We start from the raw sequence: 14,228 nt of genomic DNA, 5'->3' as shown, positions 1-14,228 counted from the left end.
CATAGTAGGAATAAAGTAGATTCATGTGTGGTTCTTATGTACACGGCTATACCAATTGGTCGACCAGTGAGTTTGCGGTGTTTACAGTCTTGCTTGTCACAACCACGCACAGGAAACAAGTCCACTTCAACTGGCTAGGCTCTAACAGCAAAGTACAGGGGGAGGGAGGGCGACACCAGTCCGCTCTTGTAGCCCCCAGAGGATGCAGACGCAAAGTCAACACATTGAATACTCTCTTCAAAACAAAAGCAAGGCAGTCATTTAACTTTTCAAATGCCTGAAGCAAACAACCAGAGAGAACAGTGGAGATGATTGGCCAGCCTTATGGATACAGGTTCTGCTGCTATGGAGGGCGGGTGCAGCGGCTCTTCAGTCTCTGTTTCTGCCTCTACTCCACTTCTGTACATTGTCGTTGATTCACAGCAAGAGAAAATGAAGGCAACTACTCTGAATCTGCTCCCACTGCCTGCTTGGAACAAAGGCTCTTGTTCCCTTTTACTTAGATGGAGTACTGTTTTCACTTTTGATGTTCATTAATGAGCACTTCTGGATGAGTGAGCGTACGTGTGTGTGCGTGTGTGTGTGTGTGTGTGTGTGTGTGTGTGTGTGTGTGTGTGTGTGTGTGTGTGTGTGTGTGTGTGTGTGTGTGTGTGTGTGTGTGTGTGTGTTTGCCTTGTGAATGCTCTAGTTTCTGTTCTGGCTCAATAAAAGATATTTTTGGCAACAATGAGGAGCTTTCGGTGAGACCTTTTTTTAGGTTATAATAGTGTACTATATTCCCTGTCTCCACAGCTAACTACTCCGATTCAAATGATGAGTCAAAAAAGACCTATTGATGGTACGAAAGGGAAATGAGACTAAATATAAAATGACATTCCCATCTCAGGAAACAGGTCTGAAGAGAAATTACATATAAAAAAAACTTTAAGTAAGTTTTTAAGTTTTTAAATATCTGAAGGTAAAGGGGGTGGATCGGTACATTCAGAGTGCTGGACTTGGCCTTTAGGGTACCAAAGGAACTGGGAAGGACTGGGGTTGGAGAGAGCTGTCGAATGCTCCGCAGAAAAACACTCATCACTCATCTCCTTAAGACGAAGGAGGGTTCAAGATAAAGGCAGCCACGACTCCCCCTGAAGGTCACTCATCTGTTAGCTAAATAAAAGTCAAGAGAAAGAAAGGCAATCCAAACAAGCAGAAAGTGGAGACACACGAGAACGAGGTGGGCTAGGAGGTGGCTTTGGCCATCACATTAGTCTCCAACTTCCTCCTCCAGGCTCCAGTCACAGGCTGGTGACCAGCTGCATCTGTCCGTCTGCCTCATTGTGGGCAGGCTCCTGGGCTTGGTGTCCGTCTCCACTTGGTCTCCGGGGGGGAGCCTGGTAGAAGGTCTGCATGGGGGCCCCACGAGAGCCCAGGGCGGGCCTCCCGGAGCTGTAGTACAGCTCCTCAGGGGGCTGGGCTGAACGGGGGACGACCTCCAGGGGCTCAGGACTGCTGTCGGGGTAAGGTGAGTCTCGCAGGTTGGTGATGCTGGTGTACAGGGAGTCACGGGCAGGGGAGTCTGGTGCTCTGTTGCCCACCTGCCCACCAGCACTCTGGCCGCTGTGGCCGCTGTGGCCGAGGCTCTCGGTGAGGTCGGCCGTGTAGCTCTCTGACTCCTCTGGATCGCTTTGGTAGAGGACCGACTGGGCTCGCTGCAACAGCAGGGGCTCCTCCAGAGCTTTATACAGCAGCTCCACATCCTGCGGGGTGCGCTGCCGCCCCTCTCTCAAAAAGTCCTCGTCTTCATCCATGCTCATAGACAGCTCTGGCCCGGCCCCCGTTGTCCCCCGACCAACCCCACCGTGAGGACGTCCCCTGGCCAGGCTGCCACACACCCTGTCCCCTACGTCACCTCCTCCTCCTCCTCCTCCACCTCCACCTCCTCCTCCTCCTCCTCCTCCTCCTCCTCCTCCAACACCACCTCTTAGGTTGTTGTGCACGAGCTCAGAGATGATCATTTTTTCGAAGGCAGCGGCATCAGAGAGGTTTCGTCGGATGCCTCCGCCTCCCAGTGCCTCTGAGCCGCGGGGATTGAGGAGGGGCGGGGGACTGTCTCCGCCTCCACTACCAAGGAAGTCACAGCTGCCCCCGCCCACACCCCCTGGGCCACTGCGCAGGGAGTAGCTGTTATTGAAGTTACCATTCAAGGGCAGGGTTTCCATCCCACAGGGGTCGCGGGCCTTTGATAACGTGCTCTCTGGACCCAAACACAAATAGAAGAGAGACAGGAGACAGAGGGTTTTGGCATTATTATGACGCAGTCAGATAAAAGTGTTGGTAAGAGCAGAGGAATACATATCAGATAGTACAATTATATGAACTGGGGTGAATTGCACTTACTTGGATCACGGAAGGTTCCTATGTGTCCCAGAGAAAGCCATGAGAAGAGAATAAAATGAAAGAAACTAGTCAGTAAGTGTTCTTTAATGGTGTAACATTAAGTTGATTCATTCATTATGAAGACATTTCAAAAGGGAACCATTAACGGAATAAAAAATATCCTTGTCCATTGGTCCCTTTTCTTTTCTCTCTGTCTCTCTCACACTCGATATCAAACCCTCCAACTCTTACCACACACAGAAACACATGCAGTCACATTAACTCTGATTTATGCAAACTTGGATCTGTTTGTTTGGCACCATATTCCTCCACCATGTACATCTAAGCCAAAGAAAATACTCTGGATATTTATTTACCACTGTCAGTGATACGTGGCTACATACATAATTCATATAAAAACCTTGTACAGTCGCAGTTATGTTTATTTTACGACTTTCTTTCAACACCACAGATGTTGTGCTTTTTCTCTCAAATTAACATCACACAGCGAAGCAAAAACCACAGCCTCCAAAAGTGATTTTCTTTCTCCTTTTTTATATGTGTATTATGACTTCAATCAATGTTCTTCAGTGGTGGTGTGGGTAATTAGACATTCTAATGAAGTGCTCTCCCTACTTCCTCTCCCACTCTCTTCTAAAAATGTCTTGGCTGCCAAGCCCGTGGCCATCAGGCCTGACATATCGTGCAGAGAGGTTTTAAAATATTTAACAGAAACGCCGCCTTAAATTTCAGTCCTCAGACACTAGGCCTGATACACTGCGAGTGCACTCTCTTCCAGCAACCAGCCACACAGTCCAAGTTCTCCCTTACCAAGTAAATATTAGTATGTAGTGATGCAATTACCAGAACATTCAGCAGTTATATGCATCCAAAGAAGGGTGTAGGGGTGCAGCAATGAGATAAACAGTCAGGCTGTTTAAAAGAAACTCTGAGATAGAAGCAAGAATTCACACAGACACACAGACACAGACACACACACACACACACACACACACACACACACACACACACACACACACACACACACACACACACACACACACACACCTGAGTGACCAACACCCAGATGGACTGTCCCAGGTCACAGAGCTGCCTGATCCGTTCCTACAGCCCGTCATGATATAAGCAGACTACTTTTTCTGCCTGGGAACAGAAAAACCGTCAAGATTTCTGGCAGTCACAGCTGTAGCTAAACTTCGAAATCAATTTGTGGCTGCCGTTCTCATGAAGATTTGAGATCTGACCAGATGGCTGGTTAGGCTGTAAGCGCTGTTTGGCTCTGTTATGCTCAGCCTCGTGAATCTGTCTGACAGCTACAAAGTCGGAAAAAACAACGGGCTCTCGTGCGTGTGCGCACACGCACACACACACACACACACACACACACACACACACACACACACACACACACACGCACACACACAAATCTAAAAGCTATATGATATAAGCTCAAACGAAATGCTGAGCTTACATGATAGGCTGTAGTATAAATTGATAATTTTATGAATTGCAATTATTTGTTTCATTTAAAATGTTTCACTATGTATTATTCATCTCAGGATTACAAAAACTCCAGTCAAACTAGTGTGCTACTTTTGTACCTTTCTAGAAACAGGAAGTTCAAGGTGTCGTAGGCCAACGTCTAGGAAGATTTGCGCATGCGTTGTCGGTACTCCAGGTCGACTGATATTTCGACTGATATTTCTTTCTTGTAAATATTTTCAATATTATCTTTTGAAGACAAAAAGAGCTGCAATCACTAATGATAAACCAACACCTGGTCTGCGGAAAAGGGTTTAAGATTTTAAGGACTTTTCAAACAGAGTGGAAAGAAAGACTGGCTATTTGGCTTTTTGTTTACCATGCATGCTCTTCTCCTCCAGCAGCAACAGTGTGGAGATGAAATGGAACTACTAGGACTTGACCAATTTACCGACAGCGGCTCATGCCAGCTCTCAGATCACCATGACAACCCTCAGCAAAAGTCGCGTTGACACGACCCTGGATGAGCAACGCAGGCTCCATACCAGCCAGCACAATTCAAAGGCACAGAAACAGACATATTACCTTGCCAAGCAAGTGCGAGGCTTTGGAGGAAACGACGAGAGCAAAAGCTCTGCCAATCTATGAAATATTGTTGAACGGTTGTGTGTGTTTGTCAGAGAAAACAAAAGATAAATAAGGAGATCGGCGCCACAAATCCTGTCAAGAGATGAGTGGGACACAATATATATATATATAATGTTCTTGACAGCTTCACTGTACAAATGAAAGACACGTTTGTCCATCTGAAGGAGCTCCATATCCTTGGCTTAGTTGAAAGTAGACAATACACAGAGATGCTAAACTTGATGACAACACATTGAAGAGCCTGTCCACATAGGCAAAATCCTTCAATCTGATTAGATTAAAGTCTGATTTGGTGGGATAATGCCGTTCACAAACAGTCCAGGTAATGGCACCTGTGCAGCTGCTTACTTTTTCGACACACAATGATCTGCAGGAGACTGTAAACCCGAGGCCACACAGCGTTTGAAGCCGGCCTTAATACCGCCACATTACCACCCATTTTTTTTAAAGTGATGTCATCGCAAAATATGACTACCATTTGAAGCCTCATTTGACACCTCCAGTAGAAGCTAAAAAAAAAAGAAGACATTTGTTATGGCCCTAAATTATTTCTTGATTTTTTTACTTTATTGGTGCCAAGATATCTCACATTTTTCTTTATCCTGGTGCGCCGCCACCAGACGTACGTGTGGGTGCGCTTGTGGGCATTTAGTGGGATTGATTAAGCGGTTTTCTACCCGTGCGCCGACACTAATATTTCTCTCTTTTTTTCTTTTATCCTGGTGGGTTGTCACCAGTGCATGTGTGTTGCCATTTTCCACATTTGGTAGTTAGTGAAAAAGCTGTTCCTGATTATACACTCCACCAAGATTTTCTCTCTTTTGTTCTTTGTCGCGGTGCGTCGTCGCCAGATGCTCATTGTGTGTGGATGTGCCATTGTGCATTTTGTATGAGCTGTTTTCCACTGGTGACACCAAGCGCTCTCTCTTTGTTGTTTGTCTGGCTAACTAATAGCATTATTTAACTATATTGTATGTATCTATGTGTAATGAAGACCTATGATGTGCCACACTGATTTGTTCACTGCAAAGACTCCTCCCCACAACACACACACACACACACACACACACACACACACACACACACACATAAAATACGACGAATTTGTGTCAAACTGTCAGAAGGACCGCTACTGCTTACTGCATACACACAGATACTGACAAGCGTGCACATGCAGACTGGGGTGTTTCGGAGCTAACCGGTAGAGTTGAAGACACCAGGTGAGGGTGGTGTGAAGCTCTCAGCCAGCAGAGTGTTGTAGGGAGAGGTGCGAGTCTGTAGAACCGGGTTCGTCAAAAGGTGGTTGCCCATGGTCGCTGTAAGACACAAACATTTAAGAAATAAACAAACAGTCATAAATAGGCTCTTATCTTTGTCACAAATGTAAGCAAAGCAATCACAAGCAGAAACACAACACACAATAGGTGTAACGCTCTGAAATTCACGTTTCCAGACTCGATAATAACATCTGGAATCATAAAAATATTTACTGTTTATTCAGATGGGTTTATTTTATGGAGTAATGCATTTCACAGTGTTCTCCTCAATGTTTATGACTGGTGATTGTAACCTTTGCGTAAAAATACAATTGCAGGGGAAAGGTACTGTTTGGAGCGTTGCCATTCTTTTTTTTCTTTTGGCTCCTGACAATGTAGTCAGATGGGGGAGAACAGTAATGCATGCCATTATGTAGTCTAGGGGTGCAGCCATTGAAACACAGTTAATTTCCCAGTGCAATGTGAATGCCACTACAAGACAAATATAATTCAAGGAAATGGCACACGGAATGTTGTATAATGCCCATGTAAGGCTCGAGCCTGAGGCAACTCCAACAGAAATGCCATGAAATTAAAAATAGGACAGCATGACGGAGAGTCGTCCCAGGCAAAGTGCAACCTTCAGGTCTCACGCCTACCGTTCATCACACTGCAAGGGAGCAGGGAATTCAAAAAAAAAAGCACTCACAGAGCTATTTATTTGTCATTTTCCCTCCTCTTACACTTCCGCTGTCCATCTTTCTGGCATGCCACACAAACCCCTCTCCCTCTATTCTCTGGCTCGTTTGGCTGTGTCTTGACTCAACCACATTTCCTCAGTTCCTCGTGCCAGGATTTTTACAAACAACACCAAATTAGTTGGGATTAGCTGCCTGTGCGTACATCATAGGAATATCCTGTAGAAAATTAAAGGAACTAGCTTTAAGTGGGGAGAGAAAGTAGGACACAGGGAATCATGGGAGGCTGTGTGTGTGTGTGTGTGTGTGTGTGTGTGTGTGTGTGTGTGTGTATGTGTGTGTGTGTGTTCTTCCTGCTGTGTATTCTGGACACATTACTATTCTCAGGAAGAGATTGTGGTTCATAAAGAAGTGAAGTGGAGAAATCAAAGAGATCCTAGATGCCAGTTATAGCGACGCAGCGTCTCTTCTCCAGATTTGGCATCTTTAATTACTCCTCCATGATGGCGCATCTCTCCGTCTCTCGCTTCTCTTCTCCCTCCCTCCCTTCGTCTTTAACTTTCTGCCAACTGCCAAACTTTTCTCAGAAGCACAACAAAATAAAGGCTTCACAGCACAGTTGTTTGAGTTTGACAGCACAACATGGAAGGATCCACATTGTGTGTCTTAACAGCTCTGGTGATTGCTCTGTCGAGACAAAAAGCCCCGGAAACTGACCCGCCCGACCACACACCCACACGCACACACATACGTACACCCCCTCATCCATGCAGCTCACTCAGAGCACCCTCTCCCTCACCCCCTGCCTTGCTCCTGTCACTCTCCTCAATTAGAATAATTACCCCCTGTTCATTCACACGCTAATCAGTTCATTAAAAACAAAATGGATGAAATTAGCATAGAGAGTGACGGCTGATTTAGCAACTGCCTCTGTTGCCATCATCAACACCCCCACCTCCCCACTCCGGAAACCTGAGCCAACCTTGATCGTCTCCGTGTTACTGATGACTGCAGCGGTGACGCCACCAGTTGCTGAGGCTGAGACAATCGGTGACTGCATACACATTTTTCACTTCTTAAATAATTGCTAGTCTGCTATTTGTGTCTTGTGGGGAGTTCAGTGGGGAGGGCATGTGTCACTGCATTCAGGCAGAGAAGAAATGGATGCAATTGATCCCGTGACACTATTAAAACGCTGCGAGGACAGAGTTCAAACTAGGGCTGGCAATCTCGGGTTGGCAATCTCGGGTTAACTCGCAGCCATAACAATATTTTTCTATAATGATGAATCACAACACATGCAATTCTATATAGACCCTTTTATAGCCAACGTCACAATTACATCACTGGAAAGAATGGAGGAAAACACAAATCACCTCAAATAGTGGGCTACAGTTACACATTGAATATGTCATCTTGCTGTGTTGTTGGGTGCCAGAATCAATATCTCATACATTTGAGATGATAAACTGTGATATGAAGTTCTTGCAAGCAACAATATCAGCAAAAACTGGAAATCACAAAAACAAAATCAACAAATGAAGCTAAGACGGATGACTCATCTTTAATGATGAACTATTTCATTGCAACTGGCTGCAAACAATTTCTGGGTTGAAAAATATTGATACCCTGTTGTGGATGTGATCTATGATGTGGTCAGACACTCCCTTTTTCTTTAAGATAAATTAGTATTAATGACTTTGAATACAAAACAAATATTACAAGTCTCCCTAATAACAAAAACAGGAGTATATTATGACCCGCCCACACACATATTTACAGAGCAGAGTGTTTGAGCTCCGTAGTGTATAAGTGCTTTTACTGACCAGCGGCTGCCACAAACTGAAAACCCACCAACCAGACTTCAACCATATGTTATTCAATTCAAGCCATTACTGCTGCTGCTATTTGCTGACTGCCGTTCTGGCTGAATCATTAGTTGACCCTAATACACCAGGCGAGGGAACATATATTTCATCATCCTGTATACTATCACATGTGCACATTTAACACTGAATAACAGTGCTTTGCCTGGGCTGTGTCCACTCGTGCTTTATGTGTCTTTGTTCAATAAGTATACGTCAATAAGTCTATATGAGTGTGCTGGACTCCATGGGCTTTGTGTGCATTTAAGCCTGTACAACTTAACGGAGAGGAAGCAGAGCAGTGATAGAGGGAGGCCTCACCGCGGTTGAGTGTCGGGGTGCTATTGATATCTCCAGCCATGAAAGACGATTCCGTCTGCTTTCGAACCGTGTCGTTCCACATCCTGCGGATTCGACTCTGGAAGAAGGAGCAGAGCTCAGTGAGTGGCAGCAAACAGACAAGAAGTTAAATATAGAAACTCGACGGGTAGACTTTGTAACTCAGTGGGGCTGCTGTAATCAAAACTGTGGGGCTCGCTCTAATCCGCAAAGAACAATAGGCAAACACGGCAGACAAAGAGATTGAGGCCTTGGGTAAAGAGGCACACAGCCATGTCATGTCATCATGAGGGGGGCTAATAAACTGGAGATGTGTAAGACATGATTGCAGTTGTTGATACAATTGTTCTTTTTGAAGCGTCTTATTACAGTGTGGGGAAGCTTGTTTGTTGATTGTGAGGATGTGTGTGTACAGTATGTGTCTTATGTGCCATAGTGCTTATGCCAGCATGCACAGTATTTCCGGATGTCTTGTATGGTGTCTGTGTCTATATATAGTACATGGGCTTCAAAAGATATCTTTCATAATGAGTCATGTTCTGTGGTAAGCACAGGGCTGCCGGTAATGGCTGGTAACTTAAAAGTGAAAAACTGAACACATCGTTATATATTATGATGTAACACACTTTAATTCTGCTCTGTCACTGAAAACATGTACTGTGACACTGGTGCTTCACTGGCCAGTCTTTTTCTCATTGGCAAATGGAAAAAATTTGTGTGCTGAAAAGTCAGTTAAGTAAGTAATCGTGAGTCATTTGTATTGATCAGGTGCACTCATTTCGTCTCTTGCACAACAGACCTTTTAAAACAGGGTAAAAATATAAGCAGAGTGAGGAAATGTCTTTTGTTTCCAAAGCTATTTATTTCATTTTTACCACTCTATTTGACATTGTTCAATAAAAAAAAAAGAAAAGTCAGGTTTTATCAAGAGAGTCTGAGAGGATGATTTCCACTGAAATCATCTATTCACGAACAATACTTTGTTCTTTATATCATTAACACTCGGCAGTGCTCTGTGTGCACTGCTTAGCGTGTGTGGGTCGGTCATGCACGCACCTGCCGGTGGGCGGCTGCGTGGCGAGCTTGGCTGCCGCTGTAGTAGCGGTTGTTGGCACGTAGGCCTGAGTTCTTCAGGGAGCCGTGGGAGCTGGTGGTGGAGGTGCGGCTGCAGCAGTAGGAGTGACGCAGACACTTACTGTACTCCTTATGAACCTGTAAAGAAACAACACCACCGGCACAGCGGGCAGGTTTTAAAGCCACTCGTAAACACAAACACTTAGTTTAAAAATGTGGAGCAACAAAGGCTTTTAACACACAGCAGCAGCAAAATGCAATCACTCTGAATATTAATTCCTCAGACATGCACATCCATCCATCCATCTCCACAACATTTCATCTCCTTATTCAAAACTATATATTTATATAACTAAGTCGTCTTCATAGACTAGTCCTGTATCGTTACCTTCTTCTGAAGGGCACAGTGGAAGATGAAGATGAACATGCCCTGGAAGGCGTTGAAGGTGGTGAAGAGGTAGGCCATGATGACCGTGTTCTCATTGATAAAGAGGAGGCCAAAAGCCCACGTCATTCCCAACAGGAACAGCAGAGCAATGGCCCCCAAAGCCCACGACCTGAGGGAAGTGGAGTGGACATGGAAATATTGACAAATAATGACTTGATACACAGAGTTACAGAATCAATTCGGAATTCATCTAACTGTGTGGTTTATTTATCATGAGTGACTGAATAATTAGAACTCACTTGATGTTATCCAGGCGGCTTGAGTCAGGTTTGAGTGCTGAAGAGTTGCGGATCATCTTGTGTAAAGTGATCATGAGGAAAATGAGGTTGAGCTACGGATGGAAGATAGGAAGAATCAAATAAATGTGTTGTGAACTTTACAATCTGCACCAAAAGTACTGGCGTTGCACCGTTAATAACCTCATAAAAGCCAGCATGGCAAAATACTTTTGGTTTGACTGGGTGATATCAAACAGAGAGGGGAATAATACTGTCTGACAGTAAAGCTAATACCATAATAACAAATGAAACGGGTCCAATGAAGCTCCAGATGAAGTAGTTATCCACTCGCAGCCAGCATCTGGAGTGGCACAAAGGAGAAGAGAGAGTTACACACAACTAAGCTCACCAACACACACAGACACACACACACTCACACACACACTCACACTCACACTCACTCCGACATGCGCACACAGCCAGGATTGCACACACTATTTCCCTGTCTCAGCGGATTATCTTATGAAGGCTAATCATCAGGCTTTGGCGAAGTGTGTTCAGAAAAGCCAGTCCGCAGGGAGGTGCAAGAGCCGTTCACACAGCACTGCATATTACATTTCCAGCTGGGGGAATAGCATAATCCTACTTCTCAATCTGCAGGTGCAAAAGACCTGTCTTTACACGTACGCTTTCTTGGTCCCATAGCTCCTGTAGTCTATGGCCGCGGAGATGCCCACCACCAGTGCGGGGAAGCAGTAACCGCACAGATAGTAGTACTTTTTGCGGGAGTACTCGCTCTCAAAGACCTCCACCAGCATGAGATAGAGTTGCACACCCTCCAGACACATCCAGGAGAAGGCAGCCAAGAAGAAGAAATGCAGAAGGCCAGCAAAGATGGGGCAGGCAATCTGAAGTCAACAGGAAGGGAGAGAGTAGAGAGGAGAGAAGAAGAGCAGGATTGAAAATATTAGAATTAAAGAGGAGAAACGGTTGAGCTCAAGAACGTAGTTTTGAAAAACTGACCTGATGTTGTTGACTTTTAAAGGAGAATATGTACTCAAGTGCATTTCTTTTTAATGTCCTTCTCAAGAAAACAAGCAAAACCTTTTTCATGAGTGAGACTCCAACATCCTTGACACTTGGCTAGAAACTCACATGATATTCTGTTTTGTCGATGCCGATGAGGAAGAGCAGCTCGGCGATGAAGAGATTGATGCAGAGGTTCTTGTGGATGGTGTTGCGGTCGGTCTGCAGGCCCCGCAGGAAGCAGAAAGTGGAGATGCAGATGGCTAGACACACTAGGGATATGACAATCCCCACCCAAGTGATCACAAACAGGATCAGTTCATGCATTCGCTCCTGGTACTGAAGTCCGGGGAGCGTTGCATAAACGGGGGATGAGAGAGTGGAGGGGAATCGGGTAAAAACAGAGGGCAGAGAGACATAGATACACAGCAGGATCAGATAAATAGAGCGGGAAAAATATAGGAGGACCGGGGAATGGGAGATGGACAGAGATAGATGGGAAAATAGTGGAATGAAGAAACAATAGGGGGATAGATGGATAGAACAGGGGGAGGGGAGAGAAAGAGCAAAATTGCTTTATTTAATATTCGTAAATATATGCAAGGAGCTAAAGTGTAGAGACAAGAGACAAGACGTCCTGAAATACATGACATTCAAATTCATGTGAATGTCAGCGAGAAGTAGCGGGACATGAATTTTTAAGCATGTGCCTCCCTGAATGTCGGAGTGAAGGAAGGAAAATAGAAAAATTCAAAACAAAGAGCTTGTCAGCCTTGAGAGGGTACATTAATGTGCATGTGTGTGAGGGTGTGTGACTGAGAGCCAGCGAACGCTAATGCTCGCACGAATGAACGTCTGCATAAATTACTCCGCTTCAATTTTAACCGTGTGTCTGCCACGCCCTTGTTTACTCACATCGGGCTCGCGGTGAGCCATGAGCACGGCGAAGTTGGTGAGGTGGCTGCAGGAGCAGGTGGTGTGTGTGTTGTTGGTGTCCAGCAGCTTGCAGCCCTGCGTCGACCACTGGCCCGTCATGGAGCGCTCAGAGTAGTTCCAGAAGGAGCAGTTGGGAGTGTTGTAATTATCCAACTGGAAAAGAAAGAAAAGGAAAGCATGGGATGATGGAAAATGTTTTAAATGGAGTCTATGTGAATGAAAAGTATGGTATTGACAGCATTAAGCTACCTGTAGGTGTTTGAGAGTGAAGACCACCGGCTCGATGAGAAACACCCTGCTGGACTCTTTGTTGATGGAGGCAGCGATTACATGCGAGTTGACCGCCAGGCGCTTCTTGTCGTGGCTTGGCCCGTCAACTTCCATCTTCACTGTGGCGTTTTCAGTGGACAGGAAGGACCCCAAGTTTTTATATAGAATGAACACCACCTTGACTTGTCCTGCACATGGAGGAGAGAAACACAGAACGATGAAGAGAAAGAGAGTGAAGGGGAAAGCCAGTAAAGAAAAGGCCGACGGTATTTGAAAAGGGAGATGCAGACAGAACAATAAAGGGAGGAGGAGGAGGAAGGAGGAGGGAGGAGGAGGAGGGGAAAAAAAGACCAAATACAGAAATGGGGGCATAATATGGTAATAGCAGGGAGAGTGACGGAGATAGAGAGTGGGGAGTGACAGGGTGAGCGAAAGGGAGACAGAGAGAGAGAGTTAGTGAAGGTTAGAATGATGGTAAGGACCGTTTCATTTTGACTGGGGGAAGAGAGCGAGATTTAATGTGGAGGGCAATGGAACATTCATCCCTCAAGCATTCACAGATCTCTTATTATTCCATATGAATATTTCATGTGCGTTTGTTTCAATCATTCTAATCTCGTTCCCACTGCAGAGCCGAGCGGAGACAGAAAACAGAAAGAGGTATGGGATGAGGGCCCAAGGAGGGAGGAGGGGAGCGATGGAGAGGGGGATGACTGCGGTGGGGGTTAGAAACAAGAGAGATGAGAGAGGGGGATAAGATGGCGAAGAGACGGAGCGAGGGGATGGAATGGGGAAGAGAGAAGAGAGGGAGTGCTGAGATTGCTCTGTCAGACTGGGGCCGATTGTAATCTACACGCCTCCCCAGCTATTCTATTAAGACTGCTGTTAAGAAACCATCAAGAAAAGAAATTGTCTCAGCACTTTTGTTAATCTGATTAGCCTATTATTATGAACCAATAATGTAGTCAACTGCATGCAGATTGTTTTAAGCTTGCATGAAATGGAAACATAAAAGTGGGCTGCACAGGACAGTGTAATTTGTCAGGCCGTGGGGTGAGGACGGGGTGGGGTGAGGGCTGCTGACCGTTGCGACTGTACTGTTTGATAGTGGAAGCTGAAAGCTGGATGGTGCTGTCGCTGGCGTAATTCTGTGGGAAGGACAAGTCCTGCAGGTCCATCTCTGTGTTTAGGACATGCACCTCGAGATCTGATGGCGGAAACACAGCATGCAAGAGTTAAAAGAAGACTTCTACGATGTCAAATATGCAAAAATACAACACAAGAGAAAGTTAGATTCACAGCCTGGAGGTTTTTTTTTTTCTTCCACAAACTGTGGTTCATCCATACATTCACTATAATCAACACACCATCAAACTGTTTTCTTACCAATGCTGGGCGCTCGGTCGGTAAACCGATTCCCATACATGTTGTTGGCCAGCAGGAAAGCTCCCTTTTCCAGCACGTCCAGTAGCATGGTGGCAGTGTGGGCCTGCTCGGTGCTGTTCATGTCCTGCCACGACTCCAGGGCCTCCGGACGCAGCAAGTTGTCCACTGTCTGCACCACCGCCTGGCACATGCAGAAGACA

General features: G+C 45.5%; 1 protein-coding gene across 1 annotated transcript in view; it reads right to left on the bottom strand.

The window, feature by feature from the left end:
• Positions 1 to 1,151: 1,151 nt before the first annotated feature.
• The window catches only part of adgrl1a (adhesion G protein-coupled receptor L1a), a gene marked incomplete at its 5' end in the record, with an annotated part of 49,683 nt that continues 36,606 nt past the window's right edge, over positions 1,152 to 14,228 (bottom strand). The window contains 14 exons of the mRNA XM_079233044.1: positions 1,152 to 2,239; positions 2,383 to 2,400; positions 5,712 to 5,828; positions 8,653 to 8,749; positions 9,727 to 9,882; positions 10,133 to 10,301; positions 10,432 to 10,523; positions 10,705 to 10,771; positions 11,098 to 11,318; positions 11,566 to 11,775; positions 12,352 to 12,525; positions 12,622 to 12,830; positions 13,727 to 13,849; positions 14,029 to 14,209. Of these exons, the coding sequence (XP_079089170.1) occupies positions 1,281 to 2,239; positions 2,383 to 2,400; positions 5,712 to 5,828; positions 8,653 to 8,749; positions 9,727 to 9,882; positions 10,133 to 10,301; positions 10,432 to 10,523; positions 10,705 to 10,771; positions 11,098 to 11,318; positions 11,566 to 11,775; positions 12,352 to 12,525; positions 12,622 to 12,830; positions 13,727 to 13,849; positions 14,029 to 14,209 (2,793 nt within the window). The 3' untranslated portion in view covers positions 1,152 to 1,280. The remainder of the gene's footprint in view (positions 2,240 to 2,382; positions 2,401 to 5,711; positions 5,829 to 8,652; positions 8,750 to 9,726; positions 9,883 to 10,132; positions 10,302 to 10,431; positions 10,524 to 10,704; positions 10,772 to 11,097; positions 11,319 to 11,565; positions 11,776 to 12,351; positions 12,526 to 12,621; positions 12,831 to 13,726; positions 13,850 to 14,028; positions 14,210 to 14,228) is intronic.

Source organism: Taurulus bubalis, assembly GCF_910589615.1.
Source record: "Taurulus bubalis genome assembly, chromosome: 17".
In the NCBI taxonomy this organism is placed as follows: domain Eukaryota; kingdom Metazoa; phylum Chordata; class Actinopteri; order Perciformes; family Cottidae; genus Taurulus; species Taurulus bubalis.
This window is presented reverse-complemented; position numbering and strand designations above follow the sequence as displayed.